The sequence below is a fragment of the Amblyomma mixtum genome, chromosome 3, assembly GCF_055824585.1.
Source record: "Amblyomma mixtum isolate Tamu chromosome 3, ASM5582458v1, whole genome shotgun sequence".
Lineage (NCBI taxonomy): Eukaryota > Metazoa > Arthropoda > Arachnida > Ixodida > Ixodidae > Amblyomma > Amblyomma mixtum.
The window spans coordinates 78,488,153-78,511,526 of NC_143014.1; the positions used below are offsets into that span (position 1 = coordinate 78,488,153).

The 23,374-nt window shown below is 43.4% G+C and overlaps 1 protein-coding gene across 1 annotated transcript; it reads right to left on the reverse strand.

Moving 5' to 3' along the window:
• Positions 1-6,942: 6,942 nt before the first annotated feature.
• Adck5 (aarF domain containing kinase 5) lies at positions 6,943-21,391 on the reverse strand. Its single transcript, XM_089579826.1, has 13 exons — positions 21,231-21,391; positions 20,522-20,748; positions 20,360-20,423; positions 19,495-19,695; positions 18,405-18,545; positions 17,936-18,049; positions 16,299-16,430; positions 15,741-15,824; positions 11,149-11,230; positions 10,886-11,056; positions 9,796-9,973; positions 7,980-8,150; positions 6,943-7,189 (listed from the first exon to the last, which is right to left on the reverse strand). Exons 1-13 carry the CDS (start codon positions 21,249-21,251, stop codon positions 7,066-7,068), a joined length of 1,710 nt encoding a protein of 569 aa, XP_089435952.1. The 5' UTR covers positions 21,252-21,391; the 3' UTR covers positions 6,943-7,065.
• Positions 21,392-23,374: the final 1,983 nt, after the last annotated feature.

Sequence of the window (23,374 nt, forward strand, 5' to 3'; positions counted from 1 at the left end):
TCTAAAATCATGCCCATCACACATTAATAGAAAAGTACGCAGGATTTTTATTGACGGTTCTCTCATGCAGATGGCAATTTTCAAAATTTTCACCTTTATTAGCGTACAATGGAGAGAAGGGGGTGGGGGCTAAGAGGTGTAATGATGAATGTAAGATGATGTCTGAAATGTTTGTGACAAAAAACAGCGAGAAGTAACTTCCAAAGGTTCTGTAAGGACGTTACAACATTGACACAGATCGCTGTCACAACACACTGTTAGAGAACTACGGCTGTAAGCAAAAGAAAGCGCGTCCAAAGTCCAAAGGCATGACAGCAAAAGCCGGTCAGTGTTCTAAACATATTGCAGGAATGGTCGCTTCGTGGCTGAGAGAACAAAATATAATTAAGCGCTCCAAAAAGTAAGATTATTATACCGAAGTTCTCTAAAACTATCTTAACTCCATTTAATTTCGCAAGCAAATTTTGTAAGTGAAACGGCGTCACAACCGACGAACAAAGGAGAGGCCCCGAGACAAGCACCGTTGCTTGGCGTTGCGCTATTGTTTTTCCTTCAGTAAACTGAACCAACAAGCCCAAATCCTTACGTTTTCAATTAATTTTAAACGATCAGAAGCCAACGCATACAAAAATGCGCTAGGCGCGATGGAGAAACACACAAAAACTAAAATAGTAATCCACGTGTTATCAAGTTTGCATCTAAACTTCCACTATAGATTGCGTGTGGGACATCTTGTATACGCATCACATCACATCCGCTATCATTCTGCAAGTAAACTGAGCACTCCGTGGTCATTCCTTATGCTTGGACATAATGCACTGTTTCCGCGACCAACATACATATTTTTTATGAATAAAACAAGTACTCCCAGATCGCAAACTTCCACGGCACAGAGTAAAATGCTACGCACACAAGACGCGCATTTCAGAACCCGGTCACTTATATTTTGGCATTCTAGTTCCGCTCACTGAGCGTACCTACATGTATGCAAAGTAATCCTTGTCAAAGATCATAAAGCGATGTTTATGGCAAAAAAAAAAAAAAACTGCGTCCAGCCTACAGTTCACTTGCACCACTGAACCACGTTTTCGCGTCAAATGTGGTTTAGTGGTGTGGTTTAGATGAGGCTGTCCATCTAACAAGTTGTTTGCAGCGCAGTGAAGTCTGCGGCGATATCAGCCAATCAGAACGGCGTGCGCTGCAAAACGTGTTCCTCCGTCCTCTCGCCCTGCGACTGGTGGCTCCATCCCCGGGAAGAAAAGAGCACCAGTGTCCAGCTCCTGCGCGCATATGAAGGAAGGAAAGAATTTGGGAGAAGCCGTTACGCAACATTTTTTGAAGCCGGATGTAAGGGTTCCCCTCGCTAGTGCTGCGCATGCGCAGCAGACGACGCAGCAGACGACGCCGCTGCGCCCACCGTTGCATTGGCTGCGTCGTCGGCCAGACTCCCAGTCCTTCGAAAACACGTGACTTCCGGCACACTTTTTGGCGTGTATCTTGGATAGCGAGGGTCTCTCCTAAGCACGTATGCTCCAGAGCTTTCCTTTATAGTGTTCTACTTTCCGTCCTCCATGTGCGCATAGGAGACTCGGCCGACTCGTCGGACGCCATGTTTACGAATGGCGGAGGACCACTTGGCAGCAGGCCTCCGCAGTGCTGTGTTCCTGCGGACTTTCTCACAATTTAACCAGTGAATGAAACGCTCACTACTTTCAAAACAGCATACCGAACTACCTTTTCAACTACTCAAATAATTGCTTCAAAAGTAGTCAACACTGCTCAAATATTATAAGGACTATTTGTTGTTTTCCTTGGTCATGAATGGACGGGAGAGCTCTACTTTTCAGGGCAGCGAACATCTTGCGAGATGAAGTATAGTTTCGGAATCACTCGTTCTTGATGTCGCGCCAAGCACTTGGTTGAGGATGCTGGAAAGTGCCTTGCCGCAAAGCGCGTTTTACAGGAGCGGAGAACTTGCCGAGTACGCAGTCAAACCTTGTTACATAAAAAGAAGTCAAGTTCAATACTGTCCCATATTCGATATAACAGAGCTATACATCATCTCAAAAAATAAGTAAAAGCAAAGCTGTTTTGGTAGACGGAGCTATTTTCGCATTAACAACTGGACAATATGCGCTCAGAACAATGAACCCCCATTTTTGTTTTGGGCATCAACTATGGCCAGTCTCGTCAGTGACGTAACAGCGCAGGTGTTTGCGCCAAAGGTTGCTAAGCATTCGAGAATGTGAGAGGGTAAGGACCTGACGGCGCAGGACGACTGCGCTTATTCGAAAAACCATACTCCAGTATTCGCACAAGTGTCAGAAATAAAGCAGCAGCCCCATCCTGCTGCGTATATTCACCGCGCAGTAACGCAAGGAGAATCTAGAGCAGCCAGTACAAGACACGTAAGTAGCCATTTGGCGGCCTTAGCGCTTGCAATAGGGTATGGGTCCGTGCCACTCAGTAACCCTTGGATATTGTTGCCCATATGCTGCCCGTTCCTTTCTCCATTTCCCAGTGTTTTCTTTCAGTCTTCGAACGCTTTATCAAGTGGACAGCCCACCACCGACTACATGCCGGTATTTTCAGCGCCTGCAGGCTTTGCCATATTGCAGATGCGATGGGTACAGAGGAGTCTTCCGGGAGTGGCAGATTATGGGCTGGTGGAAAATTGGGGTGGGGGTGTCTTATATGTGTAGCATGCACCTTTTGAACTTTATCCACAGAGAAAAAAGGCGGCACAGAGTGGTTTTTGAATAGAATCGCTTAGAGGAGCGATCGCATTTTCCCCTCTGATACTGCATGTAGCGGTATGAGAAAGGTTTTTTTTTACAACCCGCCCTAAGTTTTACAGAACGAACTCGCTGCTTTCACTCGCCATAGCGTCAAATTATGTGCAGTATGCCTCGATGAGCAGTCCTTCAGAACAGCGGTGGTCTAGCTGGGAATATCCTGAGGTTCTGCTACCTTTCATGCAGCAGCTTTACAACTTCAAAGCTTTGTTATATATATATATATATATATATATATATATATATATATATATATATATATATATATATATATATATATATATATATATATATATATATATATATAGTGAAACTTCCCCGGACATGATGGTCTACTCCTTGTATCGGCTAAAGCTAATTCGCCCAAATGGGCTACTGGGTATAAACGCAACAAATCTCTAGCAAGCATCTTGAAAATCACCACAGGCAACATTTATACCGTATTTTCCGGTGTATAAGACGCACCCTTGTATAAGACGCACTTGCCATTTATGCAAGCTGTCACTGAAAAAGTTCGTATATAAGACGCACCCGTGTATAAGACGCGCCCCAGTTTACCCAGTTAGGCTAGTGAGGCTTAATTAAACGCGCTTGCGCGACTATCGCGAAATGCACCGTACCTGTGAGCAATTCTTAAGCAACGCTAAGTGATCGAAAAAGGCAACACTCACGCCATACCCGTCCACGTTTTAGCAAAAAAGAAAGAAAAAACGATACAGCTCCCCATATGTCCATAAAAACCTTTTATTTCTACTTGAAACCTTCGAAGTCTTCATCTTCAGATGCGCTATCAAAAGGTTCACCCATTTCTGCAAGCAACTCGGCTGTAACATGCACTACGTACACGGAGCAAAAAAAGTTGCAAAGGGTGACTAAAAAAGAACGCCGGCTTGTCTTGACAATGGCGAGAAGTGCGATTGTCACCATCTTTTGGCGCTTCTCATTACTTTTGCTTGCGGACTCCGAAACAGCCGCGCGTTTGTGATCCCGGAAGTCGTCATCCCCGCCGTTTCATGATAAAGATCACCTAGAATGTCGCGCACGGCGGTACCGGTATCGAACTATTAACCGTGTTACAACCGCGTTATTGGTAGTGATATTTTTTAGGTGAAAAAATCTTGAGCATGAACCGGAGTAATCGATGAACTCGCAAAAAAAGATGAAAAATTCGCATATAAGACGCACCCTTGTATAGGACGCGCCAGCAAGATTTTCGAAAAAAAGCCGCGTCTTATACACCGGAAAATACGGTACACAGCCCAACTTCATCAGATGACCTGTGATGACACCGTCAATTCCCCTACAGATGTCACATTGGACAGATGCGTTCAGCACATATGCTCAACACAAAGTTGGAACTGGCAACAGGCTTCTAGCATCTTTTGGAGAAAACCGACCAGTTCAGAAGCTTACTGTGATCAATGCAAAACAAGCAATACACCCTAAACGCAAATGGCATCATTATAGTGCTTTTTTAAGAAGAACCTTAAAAAGAGCAAACAGAGAAAATATTTTGCTGAACACACTGCAACTCTTATTCAGGGTGAAAAATAACGTTATTCTAGAAAAAAACTACGCAAAACGCAAAAACGATGTCCATGAAACCGAAGACTCCAATACAAATGTCTATTAAGAGCGTTAGCTCTTACTACTTACGTTTGTCAAGGACGCGTCTGTCTGTAATGAAGGTAAATATTAACCAGAACAGTATCCACGTGACCACGCTATATCGCATAGCAACAGTGGGCACGTAGCGCCTCACTTGATTCCTATTCTTTTTATCCGTTCTATACGTGCTAGTATAGCGGCCATCGAAGTGGGACTCGCCCCCGGGACCACAATTTGCACAAAATTCGGGGGCCACCCGTTTGACGCAGAATGTTCCAAGTGGTGTGAATGACGTGGCATGTTCCTGAGGATAAAATTACTAATTGAGATAAAGCCCAAAGTATGTGTGGGATACGCAACGACGACCTTTCTGCCCCTAAACCGTGCATTCCGAGGACCTTCAGACGGCCATTACGGCCGAACCGTTTGTCGTATGGGGCTCCAGATGGTGTCAAACGATTAGTTCTGTTGTGGTGCACACGTTTATAAATTTATAAATTTATTGACTGATATAACGAGGAAATATACCGGATACAGCGAAGGTGGCTGTAAAGCGCAATACTAGTGCAAAATCCATGAGGTAGATGGCGCTGCTTGTGTCTTAGAAGGGATGAGTCCAGAGCAATCGCGGATGTTTGGATTTGGTCTTCTCCAAGTTTGCTGAGCACATCGATGTAAATACTTGAAGCTCCCGTAGCTGTCGAACACTGAGGCAGTGTTGGCGGATAATTTTTTTACGACAACTCTAGCTTATACAATGCCACCTGCGGAATGACATCAGAGGTCGCTACCGAAGAGACACTTGAACTGCTGGAAAATACAAAGAACGCCAGCTCGGGATACAATGCGAGCACCACTATCCCTTCAATGTTCCCTCGCAACGCCTGGAGAGCAGCGCTGGCAGAGGAATCCCACCCGAATGCAGCTCTCTCAACAAGACGTAGCCCACTTGCTCGCGTATCGGTTCCGCCGCACTCAGTCCTGCGATGGGCTCACAAATATTGTTGCATCTGAACGATGACGAGAAGGGTGACTTCGGCAGCAATAACTCCTTAGCATGTCAACAACGCTTAACTATATAGTTAGAGGCTTTAGCTTTGGTAGTATGTTAAAATTCTGCGCCTGAAAATTTTCTTAGTGCTTTAAATTGTTCAGAGAAGTGTAGGTCACATCCGAAGGCCTTTGAAGCGTACATTCACAAGAGACAGCTTCAGTTTCAGGAAATTTTCAGGTAATCTCGCCACTGATGCGCCGCATGCTTATGCGCGCCGTGAATTTCATTGTTGCTGCTGATGCACTTCCATCGCCGCAGTGAGGCAAGCACACACAACCGAAGGTGCGAAACCGAAACTATAGCGCGAGAGAGCGCGCACGATCAGCGCTCTACAGGAGTCACCTGTTCAGGCTGCCTGCGAGTCTTCTGTTTCCATCTTCCGCAGTATTATCCCATGTAGCCTAAAGCACCATTCTGACAGAGAAAAATCGCGCAGGGTGAAAGTGGTCACCGTGAATGCACCACTGGAGTGCCCACGTGCCTCAGCTTTGCCCGCCCGCTATTCTCTGCACGCCCTACTTCCGCGTGCGCCGCAAACACTGGCAAACTCTCAGCTGCGTCGGGGCACAACGCAATGACGCGCCGCCGAGTGCTGCACTTCGTTTCCTGTGAACCACGACCGCCGCGGCTCTCGACGGTGGCCGTCAACGAATTTCCTTCACGCAAGGCCTAGCACTACCACGCGTGCGCTTTTGACGCGCGCCGGCGATCGGCCACGCGTGTAAAGCGCAGGCCGTTTTATGTGACGAGCGCGTGTAAAGCCAGTGAACATTGTTTAGAAACACCACAATTTGCAGAAAAATCTGTAACCATTGGATATTCGTTCGATTCTTCGAACGGAAAACGCGCGGTGTGACTCAGATTGAACAACAGGTTCTGGTTGCTTTATTGGTGCTTAACGTCCTAAAGCGACTGAGGCTGTGAGGGACGCCATAGTGAAGGGCTTCAGCAGGTTCTATTCACAAAGTGTTTGAAATTTAGAACATTTCCATACCCCTACTTTCTGTGACAGTGCAGTGGAAGGAGCACCCGGCAAACATTTGAAAGCGCCGGCTGCAGTTTCCCTTACGTTCTCGCCAAAGTTTCTCAGTGACCTTTTGGTGCAGATGTGGCATAAAAAGGAGCAAAAACGATTTTGTACCGACATGTAGTAGGATTTGCAATTTGGTGCACTCTGGAGCAAATAGTGCAGTTGTTTCACCAATGCCAACATCAATATTATCAAGTAAATTGTAATTGTACAAAAAATCATACATTGCATAGCATGGTTCTTTAGAAGGTTTACTTCCCAAATGCCACTTCAGCGCTTACTGGTAAATACTCTAGGCCATTTCTGTAGTATGCTGCAGGCACCCTGTTATGGCACAGAATTTTAGCGGGGTCGCCAGCAGTAATACAAAAGAGCAACACTGCTTTAATCACCTCAAAACAAAACGCCTGAAACTTGCATGCTCAGCAGGGCTCGTGGAAAGCAAGACACTGTGGTAACATTCTGTACTTACATTTATTACATGCCACTTTTATCAAGACAAAACGTTCACAACAAGATGTAGCACCTTCACTGTTAATTTACAGTTGCAGAGCAGCTGCCTCCAACACAGACAAATGCTACATTGGAGAGACATCTCCAGAAGCAAGCTCCATCAAATATTCTAAGTCCTTGGTGGGTCCTCTGACCCACAGCAGGAAGCGAAGGTACAGAAGTGAGAGCCGCAACTGCCAGTACTCCAACCTAAAAGGAAAAAAAAAAATGAAGCAAGAAAAACATCTCACAATGTCCACAGTACACACTTTTTTTAGCAAACTCCTGAAATCTTTTAAGCACACACAATGATTGAAACTATACAATTTGGCAATCAGTTAGACTACTTAGTTTATACTTTTAAGGGCCTTAATTACTCCTGTGCACTTTCTCTCATGTTTATGTCAAAGCTTAGCATTTGTCAGGGCATTCACAGCATCGTAACAATAAAATGCCATGATCAGCCAGCCTCACAGCATGAAAGGTATTGTATGTGGGGTTTAATGTCACGAAGTGACTCTGGCTATGACGGACACCATAGTGAAGGGCTCCAGATTAATTTAGACCACCTGGGGACCTTTAACATGTGCTGACATGGCACAGCACACAAGCATTTTGCTTTTTTTTTTTTTTTTCATTTCACCAACATCAAACTGTGGCCGCAGTGGCTGCAATTGAACACGTGACCTTGAGATCAGCAGCTGAACACCAAAGCTACTGAGCCATCACAGCGGGTTCAAAGCATGAAAGGGGAGGTGAACGTGTTCATGAACATATGATCAAAAAACATGATTAAAAGAAGATGCAGCCTTATAAACTGTAAGTGGATGAACATCAGGAACACTGCATGTGCCACAGTGGGCAACCCATCACAGCGCAAGAAAATGATTCCAACAAGCAAATACCACCTGGCCAAACTTAATGTTTTAACGTAGCCTTTCCACTTCCTACATGAAGTATACGAGTTTCCTCAGATGCAAGAAGATTTTTGTGCACACACCTAAGCCTCAACTCAAACATTGTGCGGCTCCACCAGTGCTGCAGCATCATCATCAGACCAACATGTTCCAGATTCAAGGTGAGTCGTCGAGTGGCAATGCGAGCCATCAGGGTGAACCGGTCAACAGGATGGCCATGGTTCTTTGTGATTGAGCGTACAGTATTGATGTTCCTGAAAGTAAAGTAAGTTTTTTCAGCATTGGAAATGAAAGCCGCAGCCTGCGGGTTTTCACAAAAGCTTCAGTTTTTTGCTGCACAAAGTAAGGTGACTGAATCTACCATTCACTAGTATCATTGCAACTCATACCTGCACTGCTCATTGATGGGACCATTCCCTCAAGCAGCCTACAAATTTCAGCCCAAAGTCACAGTATGAAACTCGCCAGGACAAGAAAAAACTGAAGAAGTTCATAAGTCACTAACCATGGTCAGATGAAAAATTGATATTTCATGAGCTTCGCAGCTCCAAAAAGCAACTGGCTCTTACTTCATCAGCTGGTTATTTCACTGTGAACAAGAGAGCTGTGGTGCTCCTGAAATGAGAATTTAAGAGCGCAGCTCTTAGGTGCCCGTTCCTGTGTTCTGCACTGCAGTAGTTGTCGTCGTCATCGGCGTAGCATGCCACCTGACAGGCGACGTGTTATGGCATGTGACAGGTGGTGCATTGGCAGGTAGTAGTAGCAGAGCGAAACACCACCTGCCACGGTGAGAGCGGAAGAATGGACAACCGGAATGTGGCTGCCACGGAGAGATCCCTGAGGGTGGCTAGAAGCACAACACGCCACCTGCCAGCAGTGGCAGGTGGCATGTGAAGAGCTGTGCTCGAATTTCACATTACCAACTATCGTAATCGTCTGTCAAATTTTTTTTGTTTTTCCGTGGTCTGTGACCTATGAAATTCTTTAGCTATGTTTCCTGACCAGATGGCATGCCATCAAACCATCAAAAACAAGCAAAGCTGTGCCTCTCTAATGACATGTCTGGCTCTTGACAACAGGGAATTGTGTCGCACCAGTTGTATGGCCCTGCACGAATGCATCAAGGTGCTCATCAAGAAAGCCTAAATGTCTTTGCAGCAGTCCTATGAATAATGTGAACCAGTCCATGGTTGTGCACTTTAAAAGAAAAGAAAGAAAGGATTGCTACTGCATCAAATTTCACTGAGTGCATTGCACCAGGCTTCCTGGTTTGAGTGACATCATGGAAACTGCAAAGAAACGGGCATTTTATACACTACTCACATCCAACAAAAATGAAGTTTGTTCACAAGCTCTTTCATGGTGAACTGTACAAGTCAACACCATCAAACGTAGCAAAGGACAAAGGCAAGCCTAAGAGTAACTTCACACTTGCCCACTTCATTACACTACAGGTGTATATGTGAGAAATGCATCCCAAAGATTGTCCTTAGAGCATTAATTTTCCTATTAGTGAAGCCAATGCCACCTAGAAGAGCCAAAAAGGCCAAACACTGGGCAAATAAAGAACACCGCATCAGTAATAACTGCTGAAGTTCTTACCCAACATTTCAAATATGAAAACCCTTCTTGCACAAAAGAGGTTTTCAAATTCCCTTTGAAATCCTCAGCCTTCATGACTTCAATAGTGGTTGGTGCAACATAGTTACATTCTAATATTAAAAACTTTTGAACACAACTCTTTAAACAAAAAAATTTTCTTTTCACTTCAACTTCTATTCAAGTAAGGTCCACCATGCCACAGTATCAATAAGCAAGAACAAAATGTGGTGAAAAATATATTAGCTACTTTCAAAGCTCTGGGCCCCTGTTGAGTAATGAAGGACCAATTTGTGCTACCTGAATACAAGGAGCATAGGCCTCGGGAGGCTGCGAATGCACTCCATGACTTCATCAAAGTGACTCTGCACCATGTTGCGCATATAGGCCACATCTTCACTGGACAGCTGATTGCGCAGGCGAAAGGTCTGCCGCTGCAGTGGTCGCTGCATCAGGATCTCGCAGAAGACGGGGTAATCTAAAGCAAAAAAATTTAACTAGCTAGGGCAAAGCACGGGTCAGGTCGCTACCTTCACCACTAAATTAATCAGTCGAATGCCAAGTCTCAGCAAACACAGTGAGTCAACTAAGAACTCTTCCTTCAAGCAGCCTCAGCCATGAATGTTATGAAAGCATGCTTCTTTGCTTCATGATTTAATTCATGATTTAAGCTAACAGTGCTTGCAACTAAGAAAATGTCCCATATACTATCGTGATCAATGAAGTTTCATTTTGTTTTAAAAATTCCCCCAAATAAAGAGCTAACACATATAGCAAATACTAAAAACTTAACTGTAACTTGTACAGTGGTAGAACTGGTACACTCAGCAAGAAATGTCTTTCAGTTTTAAGCAGACACTTTGTAACACAAAATACCTCAAGCAGAGGGAACCTGAATCGAGACATGAGAACGCTGCTCAAAAAAAATCCTTGAGCCCTTACATAGCTAGCTAAAGCCAACATGATGTGATATAGGGCTGTGCACACCTGTACAATATGTGTTCAACACAGCTTCTTGACACATCTATAGTAATTTTAGCCTAATTGGCAGAGTGATGTAAGTGACAAACGGAGGTTTCATGAATACTTCCTTGCTCATACTTCTTGTATATACTCGAAGTGAAAATACTCTCCAGACTGAAAACAAGGATCACCCTGTGAAATCACACTACCAAGCTTTCCTTCTGTATAAGAACTACAGTTACCTTGCTCAAGAGCACATAGCAACTGCTAGCCAACATTACAGCACACTACAAGGCAACAAACAAATCTCAGCAAAGGTTACATCAAGGCATGAATGCTTGGTATTAGAAGCCCTGTCTGTATGGCATCAAAGCATTCAAAAATCTCATTGCAAAACAAATACTTTGTGGCAAAGAGACTGGCTTACTTGCTACACCCAACTCAAGAGAGTGTGTCTTCATTCCAGAATGGTCATTCATGATGATGGATTTCCACAACTGACAGAGAGACAGCCTGTTTTCCTTAGATATATACTCATATAAGCCATGATCCAAGAGAACAATCTTTGCTTTTCCATCATCTCCTTTGTTGACAAACACTGTAGCAAAGAGACATAATACAGTAATACCAAGTACAGATCCCACAGAAGGCTAACAGAATACAAAAAGTGCACTGCACCACGTGACTGACCATTGCCAGGATGTGGGTCTGCATGGACAAAGCCAGTGTGGAAAAGCTGTTCAGCAAATGCTGACACCATCTTCCGGTCTACCTATAAATACAACAGTAGTTGGACAAATTGGTCATTTGAAGAAACAGAAAGCTAAAATAGAGCAAAGATTAGTAGATTTGTATGCAAAATATTACCACATTTTGCGTAAAAGTGCACAAATTATTTTATTTTACAGTTAAAAAGAAACACTTCAGTTACAGTACGTAATTAAAAGTTTGGAAGGGTGCAACCACAGGGCTACACTGGAAGCTGCAAAACTCTCCCAAATTTTTGCACTTGGCAAAAAACATTCAGGTAAGGAGCTTGAAGCCATGGTCACTACCTCTCTGCAGCAGTTGCAGAGCAAACAAAGCTAACCAGCACACTGTATGGACAAGAGATAAAAAAAAACTAAAAGCAGGAACTGCACATCTTCTGAAATACACTTAGGTTAATTACAGTAAAATCTCATTGATATGCTCCCGGATCATACGATTTCCCCGTTCATACGCTCAAAATCGCAGGCAATAAAAATTCCCCACAGAGTAATATTATTTTTATTCCAGTTAATATGTTCCTGGATAACACAATTTCCTGGGTACTATGTTCAAAATTTCGACAAATTCTGGTCGTATATTATGTTTAGCATCCAAATGCGCGATTGGGGTGAAACTGGGTGTGCGTGACAAGGAGAGCTGAAATGCCGTAAAGGTCTCGCGCCATAGTGGCTTCTCTGCACTACATAAGTGCAAGGAGAGAAGCATCCATAAACAACTCTAAGAGATATTGGTTACCTTCACCATTGCCATTAGCAGACCAGATGTGTTTTGAAGTTCCTTCTCCACTAAGGACAACGTAAATTCGGACTGAATTCTTCAAGCGCTAGAAAAGCAGCTCCTCAGAACTTCCGCCAAGAATGCAAATCAACATTTTTATGAAGTAAAGGTGGCAGTTTAAAAATCTACCTTTTACACCAGTTACATTTTCCAAAATCAGGAGGTTTAACTCATACATTTCCCCCAGATAATACATTTTTTCCCGCATTTTGTAAAAAAACGTATCAATGAGATTTCACAGCAGAACATAAAACTTTCTAGCCAGACCCTAACCAGAGCTGGCACCACCAAAAGCCAGTACGATGCCAATAGCAATTCCTGCCTACCTCTTTAGAAGTTCACTCCCCCTTGACAGCTCACTCCAGTGACATTAACGTAACCATATTATTCTAGTTGCCTTAATATCACCAGCAATAAAAATTACTTCCAAAAGAAGGCACTACACTGCAGAATTACTACCAAAGCCAGTTACGATACGAACTATTACACTTGAAAAATGCTCCAACAGCTTCTACCTGTACCAGGCATGTCTCAGTGTACTAGCAAGCAAGACAACAGAAACAGTCCACACAGATCCAAAATGCATGTTCACGAACACTACACCTAATTTTATGTTGATGAAAATCTCACCGCACTAGCAGAGGCACATGCTACTTATGTGTTGAAAAGCTTGTATAGCCTCTTCACATTATTCATTTTCTGAATGCTCAATGCTAGAATTTTTCTCTATGCAACCTGTAATGTATCTAAAAGGTTACTTAGTGCCTTGATTTACCAAGAGACTTGAAGCCCTGGATTTTTGGCATTCTAAGGCACTGCAATGGTTGCTTGGTGGGCAACTGCTTAGTGGGCAATGAAGTCAACACATGTAAATGATAACTAAGCACTGTGCTACAGCTTTGCTCAGGTGTGCCTAATAAAGAGCAAGGGCAACTGCCAATATGCATAAGCAGGAATAATCTGTGGACAATTCCGCATTTTACTTGAATGGACAATGAGCACTAACTGATAATGGCATATATCAACCGACCATTACACTCCAATGACAAGTAGATTGCTTTGAATGAAAACAGACCTTTATCACTTAGAAAAATAAATAAATAAAACACAGGCATCGCCACTGCAAGCTGTTCTCACAAGCAAACTGCAAAAAAGTCAAGAACTTTTTCATTTGTGCATCTCTAAGGCCAGACCACATTGCCACCCACTTCCATACAGTGATCATTTAGTCTCGAATGCCCTCGATGTCATCATCATGGCGGTAAAATTTAAAAAAAATTATGGGGGCATCTAAGCAATCCTTATGATGTGCAAATGCGAGAGTAAGTGTAACTGGCTCACTGCATCAGTGGACACCTCAATCATGTTGTGAGTAGGCGGTGGTGTCCACTTATAAAGTGAGGCAGTTATGCTTCTTTCCTTTTCTCAAAATCAGCGGAAAGTTTAGACTTCGTTGATTTTGAGGAGAGGAAAGAGCAATAACTGGGTCCCTGGGTCAGTGGACACCTAAACTGCCCTTTGAGATATGTGGTGGTGGGACGCCAGTGGCCTATTGCTCCAGGATGGGTTTCTGATGATGGAGGGGTTTTCACATAATTAGCAAAGTAATGCTCTTGTATTAAAAATTCAAGTTTCAACTCTAAATTTCTTAGCAATAAGGGTGAATTCTGGTGCCACAGAAAATAGTCAGACATTTGAACTTTTCAAGACAAAAACTGAATGGAGTTGTTTTCAACATGAGATGTGTTTTATAATTTCACTAACAAACAGCAAATAAAAGGTTCGATAACAACCCCTATCTTATTAACTTATCATTAAATATGAAAATCCTATAATAGGTACATGAAGAGGTAATATCCATAAGCCATTAGTGCCATACTGCTTCTGTTAATCCTTCAACAAAGTTAAATGATCTCAATTCTACCACAGATCAATCCAACTATGCAGGGAAAGCAAAAGATCCATGGGCGTCCGGAGGGGGGGGCAAGGGGGGGCGGCTGCACCCCCCTGGAAAATCACTCACTCGAACCGTGAGTGATGGCCACACGCCAGGGGCGGTGGTGCGCTCAGCCAAAAGGGTAAAAGCAGCCCCGCTTCAACGCTTGGTCACATCTGCGAAATGCCGCGTCCGGGCGCGCGTCGTTCCGCCGTTTTCAAACCACGCCACCGCCAGCTCTGCTGAAGGACGACCTGTTGCAGACATGCAGCGGCACCGGCGAGCATGTGTTTCGAGCCGTCTTGAGATGGGTGTCTGTTTCTTTGATCTCTAGAGAGATAGCGACACGGAGGCAGACAGTGCACAGGGCACAGGTCGCTCGCTATAATCATGATACGTTCGTACGCCGGCCACCGATGAATTCTTGAGGGGGGAAGGACAAATCAGCCGTGTCCACCCCCGCTTTTTCGGGCTGCTCAGGGGCAAGCGGGCGACGAGTTGGCGCCGCCGCCGCGCGCTGTCTCCTCCGATCCACGGGAGAGCTCGGTGCGGTAGAAGCGCCGCTTTCAGAACCTTCAGCAAAGGGGATTAGCTGCTTTTGTTCACGGCGACGCAGTCTCCTGAGGCGCCCCCACACCAGCGTTCCTTGCGTCTTCTCCGAAAACCAGCGCCTTTGGTCAACGCAGCCCGATGGCGCCTGCCTGGCTCGCCTGTCACCTCTGGCTGGGCCTCAAATCACAACAGCGCCCATGTACTGTGCGTGTCAGTGCATGGTAAAGAGACCCAGGTGGTCGACATTATCCGAAACTCTGTACTACTCCGTCCCTCATAGCCTGAGTCGTTTTGGGGCTCTGAACCCCATAAAAGCACAAAAACAAATTTTCCGGCCGAATTAGTTGCGGGTGTCCCTTCCCCTCGGAAGTCGCGCGGCGTTCCTTACACCCCAAAAGTGCGCATTCGTGGATATTGTGGCAAGTAAGCCCTTGCACGTGTGCGCGCCTCTGTGTTTGTGCTTCGGTGTTTTTAGTGGCGGGTTGTCAACGAAGGTGAGAACAACCAAGACAGCGGACGAGAAAACGACGAGCGGCGAGCAGTGTGTGTGCGGTTGCTCGACTGTGCGGATGCGCGAGCAAGATGGAGCGAGGTGTATGAAGCTGCGAGCGTGCATTTATCTTGTAAATAAGTTTTCGTTGTATATATAGTCATCTTTTGTTTTCAACGTACTCGTTCAACCATTTTTCCAATCAATATATATGATGACTGTGCACTGAGAGCGTGTAATGAAGCACAGAAATGAATTTATCACCCGTGTAACTACGCAATTCGCCCAGAAAAATCCGAGGCGCCTACAGTTGCTGTTCAAGGAAGACTGACTGAGTGACTGTAGTTGCGTGTTTGTGAACATATTGCGCTGTGTGCTGGTCATCAATTCGGGTGAGTCGAGAACCCGTATGCAGTAAGACTGAGCACTTCGAGTATTGATAGTATCTTTTTGCATTTTTATTAATTTTAATTGTTTCTTTGTTGATAAACTCCAATGTATCTCTACAATCCGCGCTTTAATTTGCTGCTAGTAATTTTCTTTCATGTGTGTATTTTACTTATTTTTTATTTATATATAAATAAATAAATTTACTCCGCAAATAGTGCCTTTTCGCTACGAATATACCCCCCCCCCCCTCCGGCGCCAACAACCAATGGGCCCCCCCTGCAAAAAATTCTGCGGACGCCCTTGAAAAGATCGTCAAATAAGGAGGAATAAAAATATACCACATAATGATGGAAGGGTACTACTCACATCAGCCAGATCAAGGCCAAGTTTCTTGATCCCCTGGACATTGCTTATCTTGACTCCATCCACAAAATCCATGGTGAGCACTCTCTGAAAAACAGCGGTACTGTTTGAGCTACAGTTGAAGTTACAAATGCACATACTCATTTCCCTGTTTCACTTCTAAAGGGAATGTTCTTAAAGACTTGAGTATACATGGTAACAATATTAGAGCACAAAATGTAGCAACTATAGCTGGGTACACCTCAGTAACAAAGCGACAAATGCCCACACAAAGGAGGCCCTCCAACCATCCGTGTTGACTTATTTCATGATGTCGAGGGCTCGCGGTTAATTCCCTTGAACCTGTCAGCCACTTGCAATGCCACGTTTACAAGTGCAACGCAAGTGCCCGCAACACCACGGCAACAGGTCAATGCCATCGGTTGGAGGGCCTCCTTAGGCGGCATTTGGCGCTTCATTCTCGAGTTGTAGCAGACTACAGCAAAGCATAGGCAGCCATCATGCAGGCCACACATGCTTCTTGCAGATCACACTGAGTAACATTTTGCAGTATTTACCTACTTTACTTGTTTTGTTCCAGAGTACTTTTGGGACTGAGACATATGGAAGGTGGGCGAGGTCTCGAGCACAGCGTTCCATGTTGCCAGCCTCAAGCACAAAGTCCAGTTCCTTCACTAAGGATGACCTAAGATACTGAAGAAAATGAATACTCAACACAAAAATGTCTTTCCACTACTGTTTTTCTGATAAATGACTGCCAACCCAAAGTTGCGATGAATTAAATAAAACAAATTCGATAGCCACCCACACACAGCTGTAAAACAAGAATAGTTGTAGACACTCATGAAAGGGGAAAATTTTAAGTAAGCTGCCATATCACCACCTAAGTCTACCACAATACTTGCAGCTATGAAAATACAAGCCAACCACCACTGCAAAAGTTATGAAGTTATGTCTTTCAAGACAAGGGTTAAAATGCACGAAAGCCGGCATTATATGGTGAAAATACATTTCTTTTTTCTTCAAGTCAATAAAGGAGGGGGGTGGAAGGTAGATCAACTTATACTGGGACGATTTATGCAGGTGTAAGTAGTACAGCATTTCTTAAGAATAAACAGTACGGGCAGAATTTCTGGAAATCCATGACTATGCCCATACAAACTTAAGAGGTGAGGTAGCTAATTTGTCTCCAACTAGAATAAGCAACAAAAAAGGAACATTAACACCATTCAATAGTTTTATGCACACTACATGAAAACTATTGCCCTGTTAAGGTTAAAACATTATTTTCTGAAAGAATTTGTGATTTTACCTCATTGCTGCACAGTGTCGCAAATCTGTGAAATACTAATTGCACACTGTGCACTTATTACTGCACAGAGGTAGCACAAAAAGTTTAATGTCAACATGCTCTCAGCAGCTATCACTTTCTGATCAAAATGTTTGGTGTCACTGCGAGAGAAGCTGAATGAAAGAAAAGGAGGCACGAATGTGCAACTTCCAGCAAGCTTCCAATAATTCCTTGTCTCTCATTTTCCGACCACTGTTGCGGAAAAAATAAGAAGGCATCAGTAGAATAAAAAATTGCCAGTGTCTCTAGGCCTTCAAGTTGGTTTGAGCCTTTGATTTGGTCTTTCACACAACACAGCTTAGCTGCAGAAAATGAAACAAATGCTAACTTGAGTAGAGTGGGGTTGTGCGGGGTCCCGGGAACTTGTGTGCCCCAAATTCCTTTGCTCCAATGAAGTTTTTCTGCCTCTATGTGCTGATTGGGGATATGCCGATTTCTAAAAGTTAAGTGGAGCTAACAAATTTGTCACATTGGCTTTTGAATGTGGGTACATGAGCTAGCATACTGTTAAGTTACTCATTTTTTATTTGATTCCGTTGTAATTCAGGCAGTAGGGGGCTAAGTGATCAAAGATCACACTCACGTAAGCATCCTGATCAGCAGATGTGGCATTATTCACTAAGAACATGCTGCCAGATCTGTGTGCTGCGTACAGTAATACCTAGAAGAATATATCGCCAGGAAAAATGAACCATTCTTTGGCCTCACAAAACCTGGCTCAACCAGAAGGTGGTTGCCACCAGCAGATGCTATTACTAGAGTGGGAAGCTCCAGTGTACACTATTTGTAACCAACACGCAGCATAATATGGAATCATACAAGTTTCAAATGAGATGGTCTCACTTACGTCAAGAATCCAAGCAAAGTTGAAGTCAGGATGCATCCAGCTGACAATGTGTATTAAGATGCCAATGCCATTCAAATCCCCATTAAAACGCTGCTGCAAATCTATGTACTGCACCTGTAAGGACAGGAAGTGTTAATTTAGGCATACAAAATAACTTAACGTTATGACCTAACATTCAAACTAGATGTAAATTTTTGTTCCTTTGAATTATTTTTCAAAATAAACTTGATGAAAGTTTGCATGATGTCATTCAGTAGAGTTAATTAGGGGAGTAATTACTCATTAGCATCAACCTGAGTGCAGTCAAGTGGCTACAGTACAGCTTTCTCAGAAACCTCATAGTTCAAGAAAACTTCAGGAATTTGGTCCCTAAATACTTTGGACATGTAGTAGAGTATGTGAATAGAGTACGTTTAACAATGTTATATGAAATTAAACGCAACTTAATATATAAGTAAGTCGGCATTACTTTCACAGCTACATCTCTGTCTTCGAGTGTCTTTGCTTTGAAAACTTGGGCTAGGCTTGCAGCTGCTATTGGTGTGCGATTGAACTCTTTGAACATCTCTTCAGGCAAGCAACCAAAGTCCTCCTGAAACAGCTCACTGATCTGAAAAAAAAAGAACAATTATGGCCACGTTACAAAGCAGACAAGATATACTTTTAGCACTGCAGCTACAAGTGCAAAGGATAACTACAACCACCACAGTTAAGAGCTGACAATAGGCCCAATAGGTGCTACACTGTGGTATACAGTAAACTTTGAAGGTCATTTAAAGACGGTCACAGAAAGCTACAGTGGCCTGTAATATGTTTGGCTAAATACCATGCATGAAATTTAAATGGAAAGGTGCTCTTCAGTATTGTATTTCAAAAGGAACTCATTTGAATATAACAGCTGCCTTTGCCTTTAAGTAAATAGGAGTGAGGTAAATATGGTATTCAGCTGAGGTAGCTGGTGCATACAGCTAGACAACCGGTCAATGTATAATTAAGTACGGAGGAGGGCATGCTCTTTCTTAAAGGATGATGCCTTGTGGCCATCTCAAAGCTCAGTGTCGCAAATTCTCCTGCCAAAACCAGTTCCGAGCAGTAAGTGGAATTGGAAAATATAAAAGCAAGCTGAAATAAGAATTCCGCCACTTTCAAGAAAGGCAGCATGTATGTATCAATGCTGCTTCAATAGGCCCAACAACAAAAGAAACAGCATGCCTATCCAGAGTGCAACTAGGTTTCTAGATATCAACGACACTGTGTGGATGATTAGTGCACCCATAGATGCATTTAGTTTCTTTTCTTGGTATTAACAGGTGTACACTACATACATGTGCACGAATAAGATTGAGCAGTTAACACTGCATTCATGTCACATTCCTCGGTCCTTGCTCACTTCTTCAGCACAGCAGACAAACTTAACTGAATGTTCAAGGCGAAAGCATTCTACACTAGTGAACCCGATAACAAAATCTAGGCACTCTGTGAACAGTGCAAGGTCTGGCTAGAAAGACTGACCACATAGCTACAAGTGGCAGTAAGTAATAAAAATCAAGAGAGTTTACCTCATCTTTGCTGCGCACAAGGGCATGGTCATGAAGCACTTCTAAAGTATCGAGGTATTCTCGTGGCAACAGGTGATTGAGGGCAACTAGGCTCTGTCCAAGCTTGATGTATAAGCCACCATTCTCAAGACAGCCCTTGAGAATTCGCTCAGCACCACGCTGGTGGCAGCGCTTCATCATGTCTTTGTACTCCTGAGTTCCCTGCAATACCATTTTGTGTTTCAACTTCAGGCAGGCAAATGCAATGTTCACGTTGCTAACCTTTTTATTGGTCTTATTCATCACCTCTTAGCTGTCAGGTGAAATGGCTGTCAGCAAAATTTACTGTGACTACTAGTGCTTCCATAATTACAGCGCATTTGACGGCACAGAAGAAAGCCCAGGCAAGAAGACAACACACAGAGCGCTCCATGTATTGAGCGTCACAGTCTTCTCTGCGCTTTCTACTGTGTCATCAAATGCGCCGAGTTATGGAAGTCAAGAACCAACTTGCCGAATAGATTGTATTGTGGATTACTAGTGCATATATCAAACATGACAACATTGAGTACTAAGCAGCAAAAGTCAACTTGCCACCCCCCACAGAGCACTATGATTATTTGAGTACAATTTAGTACCACTTGCTTACCAGATAATTACATTATTCGCTTAGTAATTATTGTAATATGGTGAAGGACTGACAAGAAACATTTTTTTGAAACAATCACTTTAATTGTTTTCAACTATAAAAGAAGACATATTACATTAAGAGAAAATTGACCAAAATATCAAACAATTTGTACTGCACAGCTCAAGAAGTGAAGACGGCTGCAACACTTGTAAAAGGCACATAGAACAAAATGAGAAAGAGATATACGCCACTTGCCTCAGTGTATCCCCACGCACTGTACGTGTAGTCACATGAGATTGTAAGGCCAATTCTTAATGTCCTATGATGAGAACAACCAAATATCAGTATCCACGGCTCGCTGCAAAGCTGACAAATTGGTTAAGAGGCACGCCCCTAACAGGGTGTGATGCAGCTTACTTTGCAAACCTAAGCAGACCTCCAAGAGAAGTTCGAACAAAGCGCTTGTCAGGTGGGCTCAGCGTTTGGTACCAAATAAAGGGGGCTGACACAGAGACTCCAACAAGTGCGTAAACGTAGCGATTCCGTAGGTTACTGGCACTGGGAACCGCCGTTACTTTCGATGACCCAGTAGGAGCATTTGAGTAAAACCTTAACGCCTGGCAACGAATGCACTGCCGTGCCATCTGCAAAAGTAAACGATTGTATGTTTTCACCAAAAATGAGACACTCGAACGCACCAGCAAAAAAAAAACTCGCCCACCGCGAACGCTCGCAGCAATTAGGTGCAGCGTCACGTGAGCCCATGGCAATGATACAAAAGCAAGCAACTGAAATGATGCTAGGAGGTGACAGACATTTGTCGCAAAATGCTGCAATCCAAGATCAGAGGTAAAGAAACCGCGTTCAAGAACCTACAAACTCAACTGTTATTTTCCTTTGAAGTTCTAAAGACAGATATATACAGACAACACTTTAATTATCTTCAGGTACTTGCGCCTGAAGGCAAGCTTGCAAGGTCATTAGCAGGACCAAGGGGAATACAGAAACAGGCATGAACAATTCAGTCTGCCCATAACCGCAATAGCAGTGAACAGACACGAACAATCCACAAACGCAGACATTTTTGCGCAGCTGTGCTGTCTAATTGCTGAATCATAATGCTTACATTTAGAACGGAATAAACCATTCTCGAAAGAAACGTGTAGATTAGCAGCGATGAAAATGTTTCAGCATCGCACACTTCCACAGACACTCTGCCGCTGCCACAAGGAAAACCCAACGTTGAGGAAAACCATGGAAGAGGAAAACTAAAGGAAAACCATGAAGGAAAACTATTGAGTGGATTGGCTACGATTTTGTTTGTCTCCAGCAGGATTTTTTTTAGTACGCATTTGCTAAGGTGAACGTTTAAGCTGATTGACGAAAAATTTTCTTGAACTAACAGAAAGTATAGCAAGAAAAGCCAAAATTGTGCTACTTCTAAACATTTAAGTTGGCATAAACATGAAACCGAAACTGTGACAAATATTTTTTTTTTGCACGCATGGAGTAGTGCATCAAGAATCAATTTCAGGAACAGCGGTAAAATGAAGTGCACGTGTGATTCTATGTAAATGCGAACCACTTTTGAACTGCACAGGTTCATTGTATAAATTTATCAAAATATATCCTACAAGCTTCGCAAATATGGAATGACTAGAACCGGCTACCTCCTGAGTAGCGCTAGTAGCGCTCGTAATGCAAACGAAAGCGTGAACCTTGAAAAAAAAAACGAGTCTCAAAAGTCTATGTCTTATTTCGGAGCGCATCTAGATGTGACCAGCTCTATCGATTTCTGATAAATATACTACAAGCACCTCGGAAGTAGACACCCGGTCAACGTCTAAAGCAATTTTTCATACCTCTCCTTTCGAAACCATTTGTACTGCCGCGGACAGAAGAACGCAGACCACGCTTCGGGGTCGAAGTCTTATGACACGTTACCTGGCGAAAATTAAAGGATCTTTGATGCATATGCAAGTAATATTTACTTTTACCTTTGCACATAGAAGCAGCAAACGTACCTATCTCCGTTACTCAATGCGACAGAAGAGTTTGAACGCGGCAGCGTGGTCAGTACTACTCAATCCGCAACTGTGCGTACCAGGTCACATCGCCCGAACATTTTGAAATACACGTTATGCATTTGGGATCATGAAACCTGAACAAAAGAGCTCACATATTACTTAAATTCATAAATGCTGTGCGTATGCGCATCCTGGGCATGCAGGGACAGTGGCTCTCCAGGGCTTGGTCTTAATTAAATATTGAAATTGCTTGTGCCGAATATGATAGGAATGAAAGAACATGAAATACAACTGACTGCATAAAGTTTATAATTCATAATAAACTGCGGCAGAGATGCACACCTACCCAACAATTCTGGACAAAAGTATTTTTGAACGAGAAAGAGTTTATGAGCGCAATTTTTTCATATACTATAACCGCAGACTTTCCGTCGCTAGGCTTGCATTCTTTTGCTATTAACGTTTTACTACCGTCAAAAGCGTTCCCCGTCGGTTTTATATGGCAGTCCCAACAGCTCGATGCGAGCGATGGAAAAACTATACAAGAAAGATTTTGCTACACATCGGAAGAATGGACCATTGCCTTCAATATTTCGATACCAGTATCTTAAAGTCTTCTAATTTTGAATATTTTTGTCCAAGAATTTTGGGCATGGCAGGAAATGCGAAAAGCGCAAAAAACTAACAAGCCTAGCCGACCTTCATAATGTCAGGTATACTGCAAAAGAACTCAGACAAGCTGACTCGAGAGATTTTAGAAGCTTGGGCCATCCGGGATTCTGTTGACCAATGTGTCAACATGTATCGAAGAAGGAAGTGAATTTCCTGCGCGACGATGTCGGCCGATGAAGATAATGAAACGAACTGGAGAAAGCGCGGGAATCTACGGTATAAATAAATAACTCGTCTTTTTGCCGCGGGAACTCGATCTACACGTTTCGAGCGTTCTTAGAAACTTCCAATGATTGTCCTGTGTGGCCGATTCCATAATTTAAATCGGACTAGCGTCCAGCTCCCACCTTTTTTTTTAATTCCCCGCAGATGGTGGGAGGAGTCGACGCGACTGCCTTTCAGGCAGTCGCGTAGCGGCTTTGTTTGCGCTTTTATTTTGTTTTTCAGGTTTCCGTGAATAAATATATCTAGTCAGAGACTGCATACTCGCTTTGCGCTTTGCATCAAGCGGCCGTGGCATAGCTGCAAATTAGGCCCACAGAAATAAAAATACGCGGGGACTCTTGCTTTC